The 14,461-nt window shown below is 38.6% G+C and overlaps 1 protein-coding gene across 1 annotated transcript in view; it reads right to left on the reverse strand.

Annotated features, from left to right (window-relative positions):
• Positions 1 to 1,262: 1,262 nt before the first annotated feature.
• LOC120034753 (probable E3 ubiquitin-protein ligase HERC6) overlaps positions 1,263 to 14,461 on the reverse strand; it is a 39,650-nt gene continuing 26,451 nt past the window's right edge. Inside the window, 12 exon segments of the mRNA XM_038981358.1 lie at positions 1,263 to 2,556; positions 2,951 to 3,053; positions 3,349 to 3,532; positions 3,916 to 3,986; positions 4,076 to 4,145; positions 4,247 to 4,413; positions 4,829 to 4,969; positions 6,418 to 6,597; positions 6,942 to 7,040; positions 7,215 to 7,337; positions 7,495 to 7,646; positions 7,834 to 8,017. Coding sequence (XP_038837286.1) covers positions 2,345 to 2,556; positions 2,951 to 3,053; positions 3,349 to 3,532; positions 3,916 to 3,986; positions 4,076 to 4,145; positions 4,247 to 4,413; positions 4,829 to 4,969; positions 6,418 to 6,597; positions 6,942 to 7,040; positions 7,215 to 7,337; positions 7,495 to 7,646; positions 7,834 to 8,017 — 1,686 coding nt within the window. The 3' untranslated portion in view covers positions 1,263 to 2,344.

The following is a 14,461-nucleotide window of genomic DNA, read 5'->3' on the forward strand; positions in this document are numbered from 1 at the left end:
TCTTATAGGCTAATTGACATAATTTGAGTCAATTGGAGGTGTACCTGTGGATGTATTTCAAGTCCTACCTTCAAACTCAGTGCCTCTTTGCTTGACATCATGGGAAAATCAAAAGAAATCAGCCAATAAAAATAATTGTAGACCTTCACAAGTCTGGTTCATCCTTGGGAGCAATTTCCAAACGCCTGAAGGTACCACATTCATCTGTACAAACAATAGCACGCAAGAATAAACACCATTGCACCACGCAGCCGTCATACCGCTCAGGAAGGAGACACGTTCTGTCTCCTAGAGATGAACGTACTTTGGAACGAAAAGTGCAAATCAATCCCAGAACAACAGCAAAGGACCTTGTGAAGATGCTGGATGAAACAGGTACAAAAGTATCTATATCCACAGTAAAACCAGTCCTATATTGACATAACCTGAAAGGCCGCTCAGCAAGGAAGAAGCCACTGCTCCAAAACCGCCATTAAAAAAGCCAGACTACGGTTTGCAACTGCACATGGGGACAAAGATTGTACTTTTGGAGAAATGTCCTCTGGTCTGATGAAACAAAAATATAACTGTTTGGCCATAATGACCAAAAGGGGGATGCTTGCAAGCCAAAGAACACCATCCCAACCGTGAAGCACGGGGGTGGCAACATCATGTTGTGGGGGTGCTTTGCTGCAGGAGGGACTGGTGCACTTCACAAAATAGATGGCATCACGAGGGAAGAAAATGATGTGGATATATTTAAGCAACATCTCAAGACATCAGTCAGGAAGTTAAAGCTTGGTTGCAAATGGGTCTTCCAAATGGACAATGACCCCAAGCATACATCCAAAGTTGTGACAAAACGGCTTAAGGAAAACAAAGTCAAGGTATTGGAGTGGCCATCACAAAGCCCTGACCTCAATCCTATAGAAAATTTCTGGGCAGAACTGAAAAAGCATGTGCGAGCAAGGAGGCTTACAAACCTGACTCAGTTACACCAGCTCTGTCAGGAGGAATTGGCCAAAATTCACCCAACTTATTGTGGGAAGCTTGTGGAAGGCTACCCAAAACGTTTGACCAAAGTTAAACAATTTAAAGGCAATCCTACCAAATACTAATTGAGTGTATGTAAACTTATGACCCACTGGGAATGTGATGAAAGAAATAAAAGCTGAAATAAATCATTCTCTCTACTATTATTCTGACATTTCACATTTTTTTAAATAAAGTGGTGATCCTAACTGACCTAAGACAGGGAATCTTTACTAGGATTAAATGTCAGGAATTGTGAAAAACAGAGTTTAAATGTATTTGGCTAAGGTGTATGTAAACTTCCGACTTCAACTGTATGGTCGAATTACCGACCGGGATGGGGCCCATTGATCAAAAAATGTATCTTCTCTCTGCCCCATGTCAAAATGTGTAGAATTGCAGTAAACTTGCGTTAAAACGGCAACATTTTCTGTATGCCCAATGGCAAAATGTGCAGAATTGCCACCCCTCATGAGTTGTTTTTTTGTGACCCCCATCCCCATCAATGTTCCCCATCCCTGATTTAAATAGAATCATTAGGAAAACATTATGCTGAAGTACTGAAATTCCCACAGACGAATTATGTTTCTTAACGTTCTGAGAACATGATTTTAAATAGAACCATGAGAAAACCTGTAGGAAACATTATGATGAGGTACGTAAATTCCCATAGAAGAACGTTGTTTCTTAACGATCTCTGAACAATTTACTTTAAATAGAACCATTTGGAAACCTGTAGTAAATGTTATGGGAAGGTTGTATGCAAAACGAAGAAGAAACATATAGTTCTCAGAACGTTATGTGCTAGCTGGGAAGGTTGTGCAGGTTGTTGGAGAAACCACACCACTGCTCTGCATTTGAGGGAATAGTCAATTATAAAAGAAAACACCTTAAGGTGAAACTAATATCTGTATTATTTAGATACATAAATAATTATTCTGTTAAAATAACACAAGATACAGACATGAATGTCAAAAGATGATGCAGACATGTGTCCAGAAAAAAAAGGATGTTCCCATGCAGAATTACATGAAATGCCAAAATAAATCAATGTTTTTTTTCATAACTCACATTCAAAATTTGTGGACTTTAAGTCAAGGATAGTTTTTTCCAATAACACGGTAAGCCTATAAATAGCCTAAACATTTGCAAATTTAAAATGTTCACTTGAAAAAGCCAAGGTTGAAAAGTTTTTAAAAAGTGTCAAATCTGAACCTAGATTAAGGCTATATCAACACAACCAAAATCCTATGCTAAACTGAATAGATATTGACATGTAAGAAACAAATTGCATGAAATGATTAACACAGCAGTAGCCTATATATAGTGTCCATTACTCCTTCCAGAAGCCTCTGTTGTGGGCCACCGCCTCTTTGAGCCTGGCCAGCAGCATCTCCTTGGAGGAGTAGATGGGCAGAAATAGTAGGGAGAAGCAGGTATGGGATTCTGGGAAATGTAGTTCAGTAGAGTTCTGCAAGACTGCTACAGTCATCTGGATCTTGTCCATGCCCAGGATAGGAACGCGATCACAGCCTGTCAGGAACACTGAGAAGGAGGGGAGAGATTGTGAAAAGATGACTGAATGGGAAGAAACATAGTGAATGTCTTTGTGCGGCAGGTAGCCTAGTGATTAAGAGCGTTGGGCCAGTAATCGAAAGGTAGCTGGTTTGAATCCCTGAACCGACTAGGCGAAAAATATGTTGTTGTGCTTTTGAGTAAGGCACTTAACCCTAATTGCTCCTGTAAGTCGCTCTGGATAAGAGCGTCTGCTAAATTACTAAAATGTCAAATGTGTTCAGACACATTTTTATTGTAAATGCAAATGCTCTTGTGGAACAGGAAGTTCAAATATGCAGACAAAACCTTGAACCAGCATTATGAAAGACTGTATGGTTCCTCCAGTTTTACTCAACCGAGAGCAATTTAGTGCCATACTTACGGAGAAAAGCTTTCTTTTCGTTGTCTGTCAGTTCCTCAAAAGCCTCCCAGAATGTGACGATGTTGGGATGTCTGGCATGGTACTCTCCATCATACACAGTGTTCTGGACATACAAACCAAACAAATGGCAGCAATAATTAAACAATATTAAACTTGCACCTAATTTAAACGATCCACCACTCAAAGTCACACAGTATGTCACAAAGCACCATGTATAGCTAGGCAATGTATAGCACATTATCTCCTAGTCCTAACTTGAGAAACGTACCCATAACTTGAACATCAAAGCAAATCCCCCATTGATATAAATGCATCAACACATTGATTGATTTATGCCCTAATTTCTCAAGTCAGCACCCAGCCCCATACTGAGTAATGAATGATGGTTGTATATAGACCTGTTTGAGCGTGTCCCAGTCGTAGTCCTCTTTCCCCACCATGACTCCCCTGAGCTCCTCAGGCTGGAACAACTCCACCACGTCCCTGTCACACACCTTGAAGAAGCCTCTCCTGAACTCTTCAAACACCTTCTCCGCTGATTGGTTGAAGGCAAGGTTCACGTAGGCATCAACAAACTGCTTCCTGTCAAAATAATGAATTGTTTTTTAATATTTTTAAAAACAGAAAACAGAACAAGCAGAAAGCATGCTTGTTGTAACTTCTAAAATTTCCACCTTGTATTATGTATTACAGACAATAGACCGTAATGTGAGCCAGTTTGCTACAGCAGGAAAATAATCCTGCAGCAACAGGAAATGTGAATTATTATGTGGATTATAATTAATGGAGATTTTTGTAGGGGTTGATACTTTTTTCAGGAAGGGAAAATCAAGTCTGAAGCCTTTTTAAACCTCAAATATATTCTACACTTTTAAAATGTCCTGCATTGCAGGAAAGTTCTCCTGCAACAGAGTGATCAAATTCAGATCTTACATCTGTAGGGGTAAAAGTTGCTATAGCCTTACTTGTTAAAACTTGTGACTGATTTTCCTGTTTCTTTGGGATCAAGCTCCACCTTCTGGTCATCCCAGATCACCTGATGAAAATAAACAGTTTTACCACTATTCACATACTGTATCTGGGGATATTTCATTGCTCAACAATCAGTTTCAATACTATACATACGGTGAAGGTTATGTCCAGGTTTTCTTCAACATCATCATCAGTGTAGTCCTCCAAGAGGTACCGCAATCTCCTTCAATTACAATGAAAATAAATGAATGTTGAAACATTTTAATCCATTTCTAAGGGATACTAATTCAATGCTAAAACGTACATTCTAAAATACAAACGTACCCTCCCACAACAGGGTCAAACTCTCTCAGGTCCTCCAGTGAGGGCTTGACCCCCACCATCTTCTTGAACAGGGCCAGGGGGAAGGGCAGGTGTACAATGTTGTGGTTGTACAGGGCCATGCCACACAAGACACCAAACAGGAAGTAGCTCTTCTCCTCCACTCTGGGCTGGTAGTAAGGGTAGGTGGCACATGAGTCAAGGCAGAGATCAAGAATAAACAAGAGCAGGCACCATTCTTCTTCAAATAACTTTTATCTCCTTTGTTGTATTATGTTGTCTGTATACTGCAATTCAGCTTTTAGCTGTGAATGTGTAGATTATAAAACCTTGGTACATCAGGGGGAGAGTAGGGAGTGATGGTGATTATAATTGGACACAATGCTATATTGATTGATACAGTGTAGACAGTGGCACTACTGTAATGGTTGAATCTCTTTTTTTTCTGCTATTAACTGACTAAATGTATTTAGATTATTCTAAAAAATAATCTAACATTTCTTACTCACCAATTTGAATTCGCTTGAGAGTGCAGTGATTTATTATACAGTAATGAAATAGCAATTCCCTAATTCTAGTTGTTACCTTGGCAGGGAACCAGACCAGTGTCTTGGTGTCGTTGTACATGAACATCTCAGACTCTGATGCCAACAGCTCTTCAAACACATGGAGGAAGAAGTCCCTTATGTTGACGAGCGACAGCTTCATGTCCTCCACAAACTGCACCTGAGGGATAAAGCATCAGAGGAGCCTTTAGGTTGAGTTCTTTTTTATTTCACCTTCATTTAACCAGGTAGGCTAGTTGAGAACAAGTTCTCATTTACAACTGCGACCTGGCCAAGATAAAGCAAAGCAGTTCGACACATACAACAACACAGAGTTACACATGGAGTAAAACAAACATACAGTCAATAATACAGTAGAAATATAAGTCTATATACAAATTTGAGCAAATGAGGTGAGATAAGGGAGGTAAAGGCAATAAATAGGCCATGGTGGCGAAGTAAATACAATATAGCAAGTAAAACACTGGAATGGTAGATTTGCAGTAGATGAATGTGCAAAGTATAAATACTGGGGTGCAAAGGAGCTAAATAAATACAGTAGGGGAAGAGGTAGTTGTTTGGGCTATTTATAGATGGGCTATGTACAGGTGCAGTGATCTGTGAGCTTCTCTGACAGCTGGTGCTTAAGGCTAGTGAGGGAGATAAGTGTATCCAGTTTCAGAGATTTTTGTAGTTCTTTCCAGTCATTGGCAGTAGAGAACTGGAAGGAGAAGCAGCCAATGGAATTGGCTTTGGGGGTGACCAGTGACATATACCTGCTGGAGCGCGTGCTACGGGTGGGTGCTGCTATGGTGACCAGCGAGCTGAGATAAGGGGGGACTTTACCTAGCAGGGTCTTGTAGATGACCTGGAGCCAGTGGGTTTGGCCACGAGTATGAAGCGAGGGCCAGCCAACAAGAGCGTACAGGTCGCAGGGGTGGGTAGTATATGGGGCTTTGGTGACAAAACAGATGGCACTGTGATAGACTGCATCCAATTTGTTGAGTAGTGTGTTGGAGGCTATTTTGTAAATGACATCGCCGAAGTCGAGGATCGGTAGGATGGTCAGTTTTACGAGGGTATGTTTGGCAGCATGAGTGAAGGATGCTTTGTTGCGAAATAGGAAGCCAATTCTAGATTTAACTTTGGATTGGAGATGTTTGATGTGAGTCTGGAAGGAGAGTTTACAGTCTAACCAGACACCTAGGTATTTGTAGTTGTCCACATATTTTAAGTCAGAACCGTCCAGAGTAGTGATGCTGAACGGGCGGGCAGGTGCAGGCAGTGATCGGTTGAAGAGCATGCATTTAGTTTTACTTGTATTTAAGAGCAGTTGGAGGCCACGGAAGGAGAGTTGTATGGCATTGAAGCTCGTCTAGAGGGTTGTTAACACAGTGTCTAAAGAAGGGCCAGAAGTATACAGAATGGTGTCGTCTGCGTAGAGGTGGATCAGAGACTCACCAGCAGCAATAGCGACATCATTGATGTATACAGAGAAGAGAGTCGGCCCAAGAATTGAACCCTGTGGCACCCCCATAGAGACTCCCTAACATTGTTAGTTCTAACATCGTCTTGTGAAAAGCTTTTAACAACATTTGTCCTTCCTAATTCAGGTTGTCATAATTTTACCACAAGTTCTCTCTGGAAGTAGTCATGATCTGCAGCACCCAGTTGTCTGAAGGTGTCTTCGATGAGTGACGGGCGCCTTAAGGTCAACTGGAAGACTGGAGCAGGGGGAGATTCTGGGTTGTCTCGGAACGTTCCAGAAGGATACATCACTGTCAGCAAGTGGGTGAATTGGTGAACCACCTGCAATATATAAATATACACTAGTTTTAAAAAATAATTATGTCACGTGCACAAGTACAGTGAAAGAACTTTCCTGCTTGCATTTTCCCAACAATGCAGTAAACAATATCAGTAGTACTATATATACACATATATATTTTTTTAAGTTAAGTAGAACATAAACACAAAAGAAATTGAAATAAGAACACGAAAAAGTAAGTAAGCTATATACAGGGTCAGCTCCAGTGTCTATTTAGAGTGATATACAGACTGGTCTTTGGAAACCACTGGGTAGGCTATGGTATACTTGAAAACAAAGATTCAATAAAAGGATATAAAACAACCAGTGGAATAATACAGTATACCTTTGTATAAAGTGCATTACTGTTGAAAATCGCCATCTTGCAGATCAGACTCAACACAAATGGGTAATGGCAAAAGATGACTGGTGTCACCTCTGTGTCCTAGAAGTGACACAAAAGAAAAATGAAAGTGCATCTCAATAGTCTACATGGGTTCCATCTCTTTGTCTCTTTCCATCAATCTGCACTGAAAGAACTGGACAAGTGAAACCAGATTCCACCACTTTATCATTCTAACATTTTAGTAATTTACAGATGATTTGGTTATTTTATTACCTCCCTTGTTGACCAAAAACGCCAAAGCTTCACATCCTCCAATAGAATAACACTATCGTTGATCTCTTCCACATAAAAGGTACTGGCTGGAACTTCCTGGGTTCTTCCGGCCCTTTTGTTTGCCTTTGACATAAGATAATGTCAGCATCAAAATAGATTTGCACATCTGCCTTGCAGTTCACAATATGAAGTACGTTAGGGCATGATCAACAATACTGACAGACAGCACCTACAGAAAATGGTCAGGAGGATTATAAAAATGATTGACATAGACACTGACTCTGTGGAGGGACTTGAGGGCTTCCAGCAGGAATTTGACTCCGGGGTTGTGGGTAGCCAGAAGACCGTTCCTCAGCATGAATGACAGGGCATTCTTCCACATCAGAATGTGCTTTGTCATGATGTTTGTCTCCATTGAGGACCACCACTCTTCTATAAGATGGTATAAGAATACAAAAGTCCAAAATATGTAAATGATATTGCCTGAGCAAAAAAATATGATCTTATAATATATGGTAATGTGTCACAGTGTCAGCTATGCTTCTATTATAATACAATTCTGTAAAATGATACTGATGCCAAATTTGCTGATAAACTGAAAAGGTCAGATGTTATTTACTTAAAATTTTCATGGCCGTTTCATTCAGATCCTCATCGATAACTATTGCTAAAGTCATGACCATGTTCATGACGTTGTGGTCCTCGTGGAAAAGAGGGATTGTGGGTAGTATCATAAAGATCTCTGGTGACTTGATGACAGCTGCTGAACTGAAAATATTGTCCACCAGTGGCAATATATTTACCTGTATGGAGAATATATATAGACATGAAGACAGTTACATTATGCTATCATGATCCTCCATTCAAAATATATATTGATATTTAATGGGCTGTTGATATTGTAGGAGTAAATGAGACACATAGATAACACATAGACGTATAGGACAGCTGAACATTAAAAACAGACCACAGGAAGACAGGGAGACACATAGGCGCCTAAGACAATTGGACACACTAAGGATAGGGGAAACACAGAGTCTGCTGATTCCAATAAAGGCAAACCAAACAAAGAGTACATTGACACATTAATGAAAGGAAGAGACACATGGTCTGCTGACACACTAATGATAGAGGGACCCATAGTCAGCTGCTTCTAAAAAGACGTAGGCCTATAGGATAGATAGACATATATTATTTTTAGGACAAGCAAGGGTCTGACCACCATTATAATCTAACTGAAAGCAGATATGGGCGTTAGTAGGCGTGAACAAGCAGGAAGCCTGAACTAAAAAGATAATAGTGGCAGAGAAATTAGGGGAATAATGTTTATTTGCATATGGGTTGGACCCATATGCTATATGTGTATAAAGACTGGAGCCGGGGCTGGGAAGCGGTGTGTGTTCCGCGGACCATTCCAGGCTTGCTATAATCTGTATTAAAAGCCTATTTGATTTCACAAGTTCTTATAAGTGTTATATTTGAACCGATTTTCCACAACATAATTTGGCGAGCTTAGCCAGGAGGGACAGGGACTGTGGAATGGCGTTCAGGGCTGGTGATAGTTTCTTTGGACAATCTTGCAAACAATATGGCCACAACTATAAAAAGGTAAGCCTTTTCTTACATAGTTGAAATGTTTGTATGGATTGCTTCAGAGATCCTGTCTCAGCGAGAGGGGCGCCACGTAAGTCTCTCTTTCAAATTTCCTAAAAAGAAACCAGTAAATACTAAAGAACTTTTGAATTCAATGAATTTGCATGTATTTGTAATTTGGGGAATTGTATTAAATATAAATGTATGCGCATGTATAGAGACTGAGTGAATAGGCGCTGTGAACTTTGCTTGTGTTGGGTGTTTAACGAAGGGCATGCGCTCGTTCTGATCGGATCGTTCGAATGTGTAGCTTAAATTATGCGGTTGTTTGCGCCATCTGGCTGAGATGGCTGGCTATAATGTGGGACAGCCCATACGGTCAAAACAGATAATGTAGGTAGAAAATCCTGTGATACCTCTTCAATAAAATTAGTAGAAGGAATGCTTGGACAGGTTACTTATGAATAACGGCTCTAAAAATAATAGAGAACTGCATAAATAAGTAGTTAGGAAGCCACGATACCGCCCTTTAAAAAGGAACATTTTTAAAGGGGTCTGCTTGGGTGGGATATTCACGGCAGGAGGGTCTGTGGGTGAATATTTAGAGCGCAGGAAGAACGCTGGCCCGATTGTGCGGCGTTCAACTGCAAAAGAAATCCTGCGGATAAGAAACGCTCCGTCTAGCTAAACGGGGGGTTGAAAATCGGTAGGCCACGCCACGATATTGCTCTAATATGGAATAGAGATCAGTATTGGGTGGATGAATAGGATATGAAGACAGGCTGGCCCGATTAGGTAGTAGTCTCGTCATATCGTAAAAATCCCATAAGTATAATTCCGGTTTATGTTGAGGAAGTGGATTAAATTAGTAGGAATAACTCTGGGTCGTTTTTAGGTAAAAACGAAGGGTATGCGTGAATAAATGAATGAGCAGATTAGGAAAATAGTGTGTGTGTGTGTGTCTGTGACCAACTGCTGGTAGGAAGAGGAATGCGCAAGCCTCTCTGACAGTTAACTGAGTGTAATTTGAGAAGGAGAGTGCATTTAACTCTCACAGGGAAGAGGAGCAAAATCGAAAAATATTGGGCAAAATAAGTTATAAATAACGATACAAATTGACGTGATAATGTGTTAAAAGACCATTGTAAAAATACAATAGGTGTTAAAGAGGTATTAAACTGAGGCCCGAATAGTATATAAACGTAAAGAAAGTTTAAAATAAACTGAAATTATACTATAAGGTTAAAATAAATCTAGGCTGTTTAGAATGACAAAAATACACAAGAAACACCATAACATAAGTCTAGAACTCATATTGAAGATATCACGAAGCAGTGTAAATTGTAGGAAAACAGCAAGAGATCAGTTGCTCTGTACCCATAGAGACTGCAGTCTAAAAATAGCCTGAAGGACAGAGAGGGGTGTAAAAAATACTGAGGCTTGTTTCACTAAAACCATGAATCAGGAATTATATAGTAAAATAAGTTAAAAGACAATAATAAGAAAGTGTAGACATTATAACTAGCTAAATTATAAGGAAAAATGTATTAAATTGGATTTAATACACCGAATAAAGTTAGTGATAAAATAAGCAAACTAATAAAATGAATAAATAATGATATCTGTAAAGGGAAAAACACAGTGATATTTGAAGTACTGTACTAGAATAAGACATTAAGTCATCTGTAGTATTCAGAAATAATGTCTGTACTATATAGAGTAGGCTTTGATAGGAGAAATTGAGTGATGTGACAAATGAATTATTAATTGGAAAGGGGATTAGCTCTACCTCGGAAAAATAGTAAATAAAAGGTGTATAATACATGGGAGTATTTAGGAAAAATAAATAAATAAATAAATAGTGGAATGAAAACAAAAGGACTGTTTCTCCATAGCATAGAGAGATGAGGGATTTTTTAAAAAGCCATGGAGTCACTGAAAGAAGCGCACATTAGTTCTACCGAATTCGGATTGAATATGAAAAAACTGGATAATGGGGGACGCCATTACCCGGTAACATTCTATCATCAGAAAATACATTAAGATAAAAGACAAATGTGGTTCCACTCGTCCTCGCAGACGTGCGGGTGATTAGCAGAACTATTGACAATATCTAAGAACAAATAAGAAAATAGCTCCCTGTTTTGGATATGGGTATAGCGGGTATGGGGAAAATTAGTGTAAGGTGACACTAGAACTTAGTGCAATAGCAGGAAATGCCGCTATACAAGAGTTTGTATCCTTGTCAAAATAACAAACAACTAATTGGTTTGAGGTTAGTAGGTATGGAATTTTCACTTGGCGGTGTATAGTCTCTGATTGATCAATGAGTGGTTCATAGAGATTACAGTTTATATGTGATGGAAAAAGTATTAGATCATGTTTTTACCTAACTTCTAGTAGAGTACCGATGGAATTTTAATTGTTAGACATTCTATACCACAATTCTCTGGAACTGTTAAAGACGCTTATAGAATAAAATCTATGTATAAGTAATAATATTGGTTTGCTGATTAAAAGGTAACATTGTGAATATTAACGATATGTACACTTTCTTTTCCAGAAAGAATAAGAAAAAAAAGGGTTTTAATCTTCTCTGGTCAAAATGTCATTGGAGACTGCATTACTGTGGAAAGCAGTTAATTAAAGTCAGCCGCTTTAAAAATAAAAATATCTGGATAAGGCTAAAAAATGGAGTTCTGGATAAGTGAGTCCAGTCCCTTTGTGTTATTGGCCTATGGTTCACTAGTAAGTACACCATGTACTGGGAATGAATATGCATTAGTAGATTTATTGGAAGGGTTTTTTCCAATTCAGTTTCAAATTGGGTATGCAAAAGGATGGAAATGTTTTTTGAAAAATGTATTTAAGTTGTTTCTAAAGAAAGGGGAGTGGAAACATTTTAATGGTGTCAAAATGCCCTGAATCCTAAGAATTTCCTGTGTAAGACTGATCACCTTCACTAGAAATTGTTGGAACAGGTGGGATTTAATTATAAAATAATTAAGAAACACCAGACTCAATTCAAAGTGTATAATTACTTTGAAAAAATATCAGTTCCCTGGGGTTATGGTCTTTGGGTAAATACACAAATGTGCTTTGTTCATTCTGCATATAAAAAGTGATGAAAGTTACTCCAAAGGGTTTATTGGAGTGTGGGTCTCTGTGAGGGTTATGTTGATAAATACATCATCTGTAATTCGTCTGAGAAATCACCAGTAGAATAAGGGAGTTATCATGGAAGGTGACGTCAGAATGCTTTAAGGCATGGGAGAGAATATCACCACAAGTGGGTGTGGAGCTCAAACCCACCCTAACCAACTGAATAGTGAGGGACAACTGTGTCTGATGACCTGTGAACTGTATCTAAAAATAGACATGCTGAAATTGTATTTGTTGGGAGAATAATGACTTAAAGGAATTGGGGTACTGACCTTTTATACCAGGCCACTCATGAGAGAAAAACTGAGACAAAAGGGCTATTGGGAAAATAGATAATACTGGTAATAAAAGTGTTTAGTATAAATGTTAATTATTAAAGGGATGATGTGTATTGAATAGATAAGGTCAAATTTGAGTTAAAGTAAACACTAAGGACTGTTATCCTGAATATTGGGTTGGAAAATGTATTTAAAACCTCTTATGGCTGCAAGCCCGAGGTCGGTACACCTATGACAACATCCAGCTCAAAGTGCAGGGCGCGAAATTCAAAAAAATATTTTTTTTAAATATTTAACTTTCACACATTAACAAGTCCAAGACACCAAATGAAAGATACAGATCTTGTGAATAAAGCCACCATTTCAGATTTTTAAAATGTTTTACAGGGAAGACAAAATATGTAAATCTATTAGCTAACCACGTTAGCAAAAGACACCACTTTTCTAACTCCATCAGTTTCTTACTCCATCAGGTGCTATCACCAATTCGGCCAAATAAAGATATTGATAGCCACTAACCAAGAAAAAACCTCATCAGATGACAGTCTGATAACATATTTATTGTATAGGATAGGTTTTGTTAGAAAAATGTGCATATTTCAGGTAGAAATCATAGTTTACAATTGCACCCACCATCACAACTCGACTAGAATAAATACAGAGAGCAACGTGTATTACCTAATTACTAATCATAAAACATTTCTTAAAAATACACAGCTCACAGCAATGGAAAGACACAGATCTTGTGAATTCAGACAATATTTCAGATGTTCTAAGTGTTTTACAGCGAAAACACAATAAATCGTTATATTAGCATACCACATGTGCAAACGTTACCCGAGCATTGATTCAAGCCAAAGAGAGCGATAACGTAATCATCGCCAAAATGTATTAATTTTTTCACTAACCTTCTCAGAATTCTTCCGATGACACTCCTGTAACATCATATTACAACATACATATAGAGTTTGTTCGAAAATGTGCATATTTAGCCACAAAAAAACGTGGTTATACAATGACAATACTAGCAAAACTAGCCTGAAAATGTCGGGCGCCATTTTGGACAGTGATCTGGCGTAATGAATAACTAATCGTAAACTTGACTAAAAAATATAGGGTGGACAGCAATCGAAAGACAAATTAGTTCTTAATGCAATCGCTGAATTACATTTCTAAAATTATCCTTACTGTGCAATACAGGGTTCGCCAAGCGAAGCTATACCAAAAAAAATGGCGGAATATGCGTTTAACATTTTTCGACAGAACAACGATTTATCATCTTAAATATTTCTTACTATGAGGTGATCTTCCATCAGAATCTTGGGCAATGTATCCTTTCTTGGGTCTAATCTTCTTTTGGTCGAAAGATGTCCTCTTGTCCGTCGAAATGCCCACTAACGTTCGACCGGGACCCCGAAACGTGCCCGGCGCTTCAAAGTGCATCACAAAGCAATGCCTCAAAATCGCACTAAACGGATATAAATTGCTATAAAACGGTTTAAATTAACTACCGTATGATGTTTTTAACACCTATAACGAGTAAAAACATGACCGGCGATATATTACTGGCTAAACAACAGCTTGGAAAGAGAGCAGGTCCGACGTCCATCGTGCGTCAGGCGCAGGGAGCAAAAGAACGGTACATCCGGTCTTTGGCCTTTTATACAGGCCCTGATTGCGCAATCGACTCCATTCAAATTGTCACCTCTTACTGACATCTAGAGGAAGGTGTGGGCAGTGTTTGTATCCTCATAGCATTTACAGGGACTTTAAAACTGACCTGGGACCAGAGTCCAAGATTTCTGAAATCTCACTCCATATCAGGAAAAGTGCTGTAGAATGAGTTCTGTTCCACTCAGAGACATAATTAAAACGGCTATAGAAACTAGAGAGTGTTTTCTATCCAATAATAACAATAATATGCATATTGTACGAGCAAGAATTGAGTACGAGGCCGTTTGAAATGGGCACCTTTTATCTGGCTACTCAATACTGCCCCTGCAGCCATAAAAAGTTAAAAAAGAACTGTTTAGTTATTTAGATATAGAACTGTTTAAATTTAATAGGCCTAGGGAAGCTCTGGAAACTAATCCTGAGACATGGTGGTTGACAAAACTTACAGAATATTAGATTAAAGGTTTTTTGTTTCTTTTGTTTTATAATGTCATTGGAATTGTAATGATAAAATGTAATAATATAATTGAATAAAAAGGT

This window comes from Salvelinus namaycush, chromosome 42, assembly GCF_016432855.1.
Source record: "Salvelinus namaycush isolate Seneca chromosome 42, SaNama_1.0, whole genome shotgun sequence".
Classification (NCBI taxonomy): domain Eukaryota; kingdom Metazoa; phylum Chordata; class Actinopteri; order Salmoniformes; family Salmonidae; genus Salvelinus; species Salvelinus namaycush.